Source organism: Mycteria americana, chromosome 7, assembly GCF_035582795.1.
Source record: "Mycteria americana isolate JAX WOST 10 ecotype Jacksonville Zoo and Gardens chromosome 7, USCA_MyAme_1.0, whole genome shotgun sequence".
Lineage (NCBI taxonomy): Eukaryota > Metazoa > Chordata > Aves > Ciconiiformes > Ciconiidae > Mycteria > Mycteria americana.
Window position 1 is genome coordinate 21229183 of NC_134371.1, and position 7624 is coordinate 21236806.

The window sequence follows — 7624 nt, forward strand, 5'->3', positions numbered from 1 at the left end:
TGCACATCCAATTAACTTTTATAGCTAAAATATATTTTTGCTTCTTTTTTTTTTCCCCAATACTAATTTGGACAAAAACAAATACATACCAAACTATCACGCATGCTTTCTTGAACCCCATAGGCCAAGGATAGCTCCATCACAGTCTGCAAGAAGGTGGCCACATTTTTGTGCTTACTAGCTCACTTCAGTCTAAATAGACCCCAAATCACATGGTGTTTCCCTTTATAGCAGCTCAATTTAACACAAGAAACCGCTGGAATAAGCTAGCTTTTTGGTCCATAAAGCAGATCTGTAATTTACATTTTGTTCTGGTTTTCCTTCTTATCACCAGCGCTGTCAGAAGTCTCTTGATTCATTATTGTGGCAATGGAAACACTGAAACACTGAGACAGCAGCACGGGTAAATGTGGAAGATTCAACATTACTGACCCGCTATTCCAGGACACTGTGGGTGTCCCAGGAGATTACATTGCTGGAGGGAAACGCAGTCTTGCTGATGAGTAGCTTTAGGTCCACAGAAGCTTGTGAACAGGCCCCAGAATTATTTAATAGGGAGTGAGCGAAGAGAGCAGAGCACAGGGGAACAGGTTTTGTGGGAAAGCGAGCAGATATAACTTTATAGCAACCTGATTTTCGAAACAACCTCAAATTACCCCACGCAAGTAGGTCTCAGCCAGTGACCCTGCACATGCTGCCACAGCTTGAAGGAGACATGGAACTGCAAAGTTGCCTCTACACACTTCCACTCTGCATTGGGAGCCAGAATCCCAAAACCTCCCCTATCCCTAATGCTGGAAATGACAGAGCAGCAATGAGACCCAGGGTCAAAGCTTGTGACAAAGCCAGCTACGTACCATGCCCAAGTACTGGAAATCCAGTGGGAACAGAGACCTGTGTCAGATACTTACCCGTAACCTATCCCACCCAATTTGCTACAATGCAAATTTAAACCCCAAACTCCAAATGCAGACTTTTCAAGAGGCTGAATAAGTGACAAAAAAGTTTTCATAGCAGCTGGTCAGTTTTTCCAGCCTCCTCAATGGCTCGCCAGCACGCCCAGCTCTTTGCAGGAGGACTCTGGGTATCCCTGCAGCCCTGCCTGCACATGGGCAGGAGCTGAGGGCGAGCAAGTTGCCCAGTGCCCCGAAGAGCCAGTACGGACCCGAGGCAGATCCGGAGCGCCTGGCTCAGCCCTGCGGTCCACCTGCAACGCTGCAGTCCTGTCAAACACAAGGAATCATTTCAAAAAGAGGCTAAGAAAAGGATCCTGTAGAAATTTTGCGCAGTCCCATTACTGGAAATCTATTTGACGTAGTGAACAGACATGGAAACTTTTCCAGGAAACGTGTTTCTTTATTTAAATAAAAATTAGTGCCAGTAGAAACAATAAACTTTAAATACATGAGACAATTATATACAACTCAATGTTAGGAATTATATACATCAGGTTTTTACAGATACAAATACATTTATACCCAAAGTAAAGGACGAAGGAGAAAGCAATGGAAAATGTGACAACTCGCGCATGTCAGTCTCATTTGGAAAGTTTCAGGATTCAAGTGATTCCAGGCAAAGTGCCAAACTTAATTTGGCTTCTTTCAAACTTAAAACAGCCCCTTTTGGAGTAAATCTACCAAAAAGCTTTATATGGTCTGATCCAAAGTTCACTGAAGTCGATGGAAAAACTCCCACTGCCTTCAGTCTGAACTGAATCAGTCTCTTTCTGAGCACAATGGAGCCTTTGTTCTGCTGTGTTTGGAGAGATAGTGATACCTCTGCAGGCTACATCACACCGTATTAACCCTCCAAGCCAAAACCAGAGTTCTCCCTTCTAAACGGCAGAAGTACAGCAGACTCTTGCCTCAGTTCATTTCTGCTGTTCAGCGTTCATATTTTTCGAGCTGCCTCTCAAGCTCTAATGCCAGTGGATAAATCACAGAGCTATTTTAGCGCAGGAAATATGTGGAGACATTTTGCAAACATTTTGCTGTGCAATGCTTTAGATTCAGGCTTTTCAGCCCTCATGGTTCAGAACTAATCCAAACATTGTAATAAATTATTATAAAATATAAGGTATGATTGAAATAATCATACTTTGCTACAATATTAACATTACTTCTTTTAACAGTGCAATAATTTAGTAACTAATTTCATGAGCATTTGAAAAACATCACAGTACCATTAAATTAGGGGGGGAAGTTTGTGGTGGTTTTAAAAACTAGTTACTAATGACTTTATAGAAATGCATGTGTCACATGCGAGCCGATATAAAAAAAAAGAAGGATGTAATGCAATGTTTATCTACACTGGCTTAAATAGAGCAGAAAGGCCAGATTCGTTAATAATGTAAATGGGTACAGTTTTACTGACCTCAAATGGAGAATTTAACTGCAACAGAGAAGCACAAAATCTTGTGCATGTCCCCTGAAGTCAGGAGGACTCAGCTGGTGACTTCAGTGGGGCCAGGATTTCACCCTTGCTAGGTTAAATTCTATCCTGAATTCCACCTATTTTTCAAGGGGGCGTAACAGAGCAGCATTTGTTCAAGCCTTTTCTATGTCTTACACCTTGTAACAAAGATCTTTTAATGTCTTTTTTTAACTTATAGATCTCTGCCTTTAGTGATCAAATGTACATCTTTAAAAAATACAAAAGCAAAAACCAAACCCACTTTTCCTGCTAGTAACTCAGTCAAAGGCTGGATTGCAGCAGAAGTTAGTGAACCTGACCCAGCCAGTACAGGTACAACTTAAGCGAAGATAGATACAGTGGCATGGATCTGAAACTGGGCTTTGCAAACCTCCTAGAAATTCAGTGCCTCTTTTTTTTTTTTTCTTTCATTCTCTCTGTGCTTAAAATCAGTCTCCAGCCATGCTACAATCTCCCTTCAGCTATAGCATAAACAAATTTTCAGCTTTGGAGGCCTCATTGAGCAAATCTGCTGTTGGTTGTGGTTTGTTATAAGAAAACCACAGTAAAAGTATTTCTAGTCTATCACAGTTTAGCATGAATGAGCATTACCCATCATTTTTAACAACCAGGCACTTGCATTAGGGTAACTTCCCTAAACATTTCCCAGATATTTGCAGAATTCTGAAATATGCAGAGACATGCCAGTAATAGTTACCTCGTTAGAAAATATATATATATTCTCCTTGTTCTTAGCTCTTATGGTAAGAAATTATAATGGAATAATTAAAATTAAACATCCCAATTATGTGCAAGTTACACTTTGGTGTTGGGTACCACTGCTTCCTTGTCCTGCCAGCTCTCAGGAACACCTCAGGCCGGGGGGCACAGATACCTGTTGAGAGTTCACTGGAGAGCAGGAAAGTAGAACCACAAGTTCTTAGTGGGAGCTCCACTCACACTTTGGCAGCTGATCAAGGGAGCCCTGCAAGTGCTAGGAGTTCTTGTGGATGTTTTCCGCAGATCCCTCGCTGCTCTCATTGAGGAGTGTTTCTGACACTTCCCCCAGTTCAGCATCCAGCACTTCCTCCTGGATGGTGAAGTGCACGTCTGGGGAGGAGGATTCCGAGCTGACACTGCTGCCTTCCATCGAGCAGATGGCGCAGGACAGGGATGGCACCATGCTCTCCTGCAGCATGTTCAGCATCATGGGGATCTGGACAGATTTCAGCCCCGATATGGTTGGTAGAGGCTTCACAGCTTCCCCCCATTCTCTTTCCTCATCTTTGTAGAGCAGAAGCAAATTGGACTTCTTCTCTTTTCTTTTGGATTTCATGTAGCCCAGCATTATCCCTATCAGGAAGATCCCGTAGAAAGACATGACGATCAGAATGTAAAAATACTCGTTGCTGTTGTTCTTCTCTGTGTTGTGGGATTCAGCATCAAGCATGGCTTGGGTCATGTTTGCATGGTCCATTTTCAGCATGGAAAGTGTTTTACCACAGCTAAAGCCTGGAGGAGAATGTGTGTGGATACGTAAGATCAAACTTCAGATCAAAGATGTAAAAGAAATATCTGAAAAAAGATACCCCCAAACTATTCCTTCCTACTTGTAATTTGTAAGCGTGCAGGACACACTTGATTGAAGCTTGCAGTGTATCGTACTTCTGCATTAATATTGTAATTGAATGAACTGTTATTCAGATACAGAAAACATTAGAGGAAAGAAAATACATAATATTAAATCATGTTGAGTTCTATGCTGAATTATAAAACGCCCAATCCACATGATTAAAGAAAGAAAACTATATAGAAATACTCTGCAAGGCACTTAAACAGAGTTTTGTGCTACTTTACCATGTTTCCATAGGGGGGAGAAAAGCTAAAAGTATTATTTTATTCAATGGTGCAGGAAAAAAAAAATCAAAAAGCAACTTACGTCGGTATGCAAATAATTCCTCCTTTTGCAAAGCTCAAGAGACCTTTCCTCTACCAAATGCCGGGTGTTCTGAAAACTTTCCTCTGCTGCAGTTGGAATAAATAGCTCTCAAGAAATGTTTCATCACGTGCTTTAGAGGCACAGTTTATAATAGTTTTGTGTTGGAGTCAACAGATGAACTTGAAGGATTGCAGTTCAACCCACTGAACTCTTAACAGCTGTGAAAAGAAAAAGAGATGGGAATTCAGATTTTACTCTTTCCTAACCAGTTCAGCAGTGGCTCTTTCAGCTTGTGAATCTTTTTCTTTCACAGCCACCCCAATTGCTAAATCTGACCTGTTACCCTGAGAGCTGCAAACCATTATTCTGTGTCTGTCATAAAATATAGAAAAATATACATGTGAATTTTATATCAAGCTATCAAGTTATTTACATGCCTGCTATACATAGTTTTCCCTGAAGAGATGGGGGATTTTCTTTGCCTAAGAGTAGTGACAAAGCTTTACAAAGTGTGTGCAAAACCAAAGTGCTGACTTTCAACTCACGCTGCAGCTCCACTTTGCCGCAAGGTGTGGGGCTGTGGAGAACCGGGCCCTGGGTCTCAAGTGAGCTTTGGATGGAGGGGTGCTGGTGCCACCTAACTTCGGACATCAAAACAGCATCTATGGGATTCTGGTTCCCCACATAATCAGTGGAAAGGTACAGACTCCTCCAGGGGGTAACTTGGAGCTCCTGAGGCCAGCAGCCCCCTTCTGCCAGTTTGTAGAAGCAGCCAAGAGTAACATGGTCTGCATGCTGTTTGTACACAGACCAGGACCACCGAGTTAGTGCAGATTTTCGTATGAAGGGACGTTAACAGCTTCTGGGCAGAGGGATGCTCTCGGAGTGACTGCTGGAGGCTACTGCAGCTGGCTGCCTGGCTGAGCAGGACACCTCCCAGACCTCTGGGGAAGGCAGAGTTAGGATTGCAGGCTGGGTTGCGGGGCCCGCAGAGTTCCCAGTCATCAGCTCAGTGGTACAGGAGGCTCTGAGACCCCTTTACAACACGTAAGCAACAGTACAGGCCATGGGAAGAAGGAGGCCCAGCTTGCACCTTGGGGATTTCACTTCCTTATCCTCTCCATCCCCATTCTTCACACACAAAGCCCAATTAGTCAGGCCCCACATATGTGATGTGAATGTCACCCCTTCTGCAAAGCTTCAAGGATGTTTATGTAACAGGACACTCCACTTCCAGAAAGTAGTTGACTGGTGCTGGAGTTTCCCACCGGTAGGTCTGCGGATTTTTTCCCTGCAGTCACTTGTGGATTCTTTGCATAGATGGCTAATTCTTTTCCAAACTCTGCCCTCACAATCCCTCTGAGGTAAAGGCAGATAGGATTAACCTCTCTTCACATGTAGGAAAAAGCAAGAGAGAGGAGTTAAGCAACTTTAAATGATGTGAAGAATTCAAGAAAAGACAGAATTGTACCTGTGTTTGGAACCAGCATTTTCCATCATTTCTCTGAACGACTCCACAAAGAAAAGAAAAAAAAAAATTACATTAGCCAGATTCCCTTCTCTGCCCCTTAAAATAGAGGATCCACCCTTTAGGATGTTCATTTTATCTCCTTGCGCATTCCCATGTGATAGCTCAGGAGCTGTTGATGTTGGACTAACGTCTACTGGGATTTCATCTGACAAAATCTGTCTGCAGCACCAGCTTGCCAAGTCTGGATTCTTCTTCCCTGTTCCCGACAAATTACTGAGCAGGCAGCAAGAGCATATTAACTGGTAGGCTAAACCATAACCCAGAGCAAGTCTCTGGATTTTCTAGCTAACTCTGGGGAATTTTATTTCACATCTTTCTCAGCTCCACGCAATATTTGCTCCCCCATTCAGCTCCAGAAATTTGGAATTTGAAAAATTAAACACAATACGTCAGGTTTTACCAATACCCTTTTATGCAGGACTTTCACAGAATGGTGAGGAAATGCCCAGCATTGTTGCGTCAATGGAATTGGTTCAGTACAAGGAGAAATCCTTTCTCTGCGCCCATGACACCCTGGGAAACCAGCTCTGAAGCTGCTTGATCCTGGGAACAAGAAGATCTAAAGCCTGTCCTGCTACCTCCTGTTGTCAGTGCTACATACAGGTCATCACCCACCTCGACACAGAGAGCACTTTCAGGCGTCCAGAGGCACCGACAGCCCGCAGCTCCCACCAGTGAGCCAGCAGAGCAGAGGCAGACTGGCTCTTCTGCAGGCGCCCGCAGGTGCGAACAGGGTCTCTTACTTGCTCGTATTTTTCATGTAGGTGAAGCTCTGTACCAAGTTACCACAATGAACTGCCACACTCAACAAGAGGACAGGAAGACTGGTCAGGTACATCCATAGATTTATGCAATCCCCCGAAGTCCAACTGAAAGATGACTGAATTGCATATTATGCATAGTTCTTGCTGAAAACTCTTTGCAACTGTATTTACTTTGGCTAGCTGATGACAACAACTCTTCTCCATCTGTTAGCCCATGATTCTGAAAAACAGTTTTATTTTAAAAAGGCCTGGAAGGAATCCCTGAGCCTTCTATAGACATGAAGAGGAGGGATAGGAAGACACTGGGGAATAACCACCTGAAAAGCATATGCCACTTGCGTCCTGGTGCCGTAAGTCAGCTTTCTCAAGCTGTACCCTGTAGAAACTGTATTTTTGTCTAAAAACAAGACCTAGAAAATTGAAAATGTGAGCCTTATTTTGTGTTTCAAAATTACTCTTGTTGCAAATTATATTACGCATTGCATAATGTAAAACCATTGACCATGGCAAAAATACTTGCTTAATTTGAAGTCATTTATTTTTTGGAGTTAAGGTTACTAGCTATTTCTCGTTTGAGGTTTCTTTCTTCCTTCCAGATCAGTTTTTTTTCCCCAAACTTCACAAAATTTCCCCTGAAATTTCACTTAGAGGTCTCTTACGCTTTCAGCAATTGCCTCTCACGTGTTCCTCCTCACATTTGCATCACTCCCAACCTAGGCTATTACATCTAAGAATAATCAGCATGCTGTTGCTCCCACCTTCCAGATTCCCCCTTTGGAAAACATTCAGACTAACAAAGCAGAGCAACAGCCAGGCACTCCAACGATGAAAAGGCCACAACATAGTTGCTGATGCCAGATTTTTTTTCTCAAGGTCCCCGTCTCTTAGCGAGCCTTTTGTGGCAGCAACCTCCGTTACCAGAGGATGCAAAAGTTGAGGCTTGAGGCATCCCATGGGGCAGGAATTCTTCACAACATG

At 43.0% G+C, this 7624-nt stretch overlaps 1 protein-coding gene across 2 annotated transcripts; it reads right to left on the reverse strand.

The window, feature by feature from the left end:
• Nucleotides 1-1360: 1360 nt before the first annotated feature.
• Nucleotides 1361-6746, reverse strand: KCNE4 (potassium voltage-gated channel subfamily E regulatory subunit 4). 2 transcript variants are annotated; one of them, XM_075507351.1, is made up of 3 exons: nucleotides 6498-6746; nucleotides 4352-4569; nucleotides 1361-3924 (listed from the first exon to the last, which is right to left on the reverse strand). In XM_075507351.1, the coding sequence occupies exon 3, from the start codon at nucleotides 3896-3898 to the stop codon at nucleotides 3407-3409; it is 492 nt and encodes a 163-aa protein (XP_075363466.1). In that variant the 5' UTR covers nucleotides 3899-3924; nucleotides 4352-4569; nucleotides 6498-6746; the 3' UTR covers nucleotides 1361-3406. The 2 variants fall into 2 exon arrangements, with proteins under 2 accessions (XP_075363466.1, XP_075363467.1); XM_075507352.1 differs by lacking the exon at nucleotides 6498-6746 and having other exon boundaries at nucleotides 4352-4700.
• Nucleotides 6747-7624: the final 878 nt, after the last annotated feature.

Excerpts from the sequence above, each read along its gene's own strand:
- KCNE4 (XM_075507351.1), bottom strand. The coding sequence starts at position 3,898 with ATGCTGAAAATGGACCATGCAAACATGACCCAAGCCATGCTTGATGCT.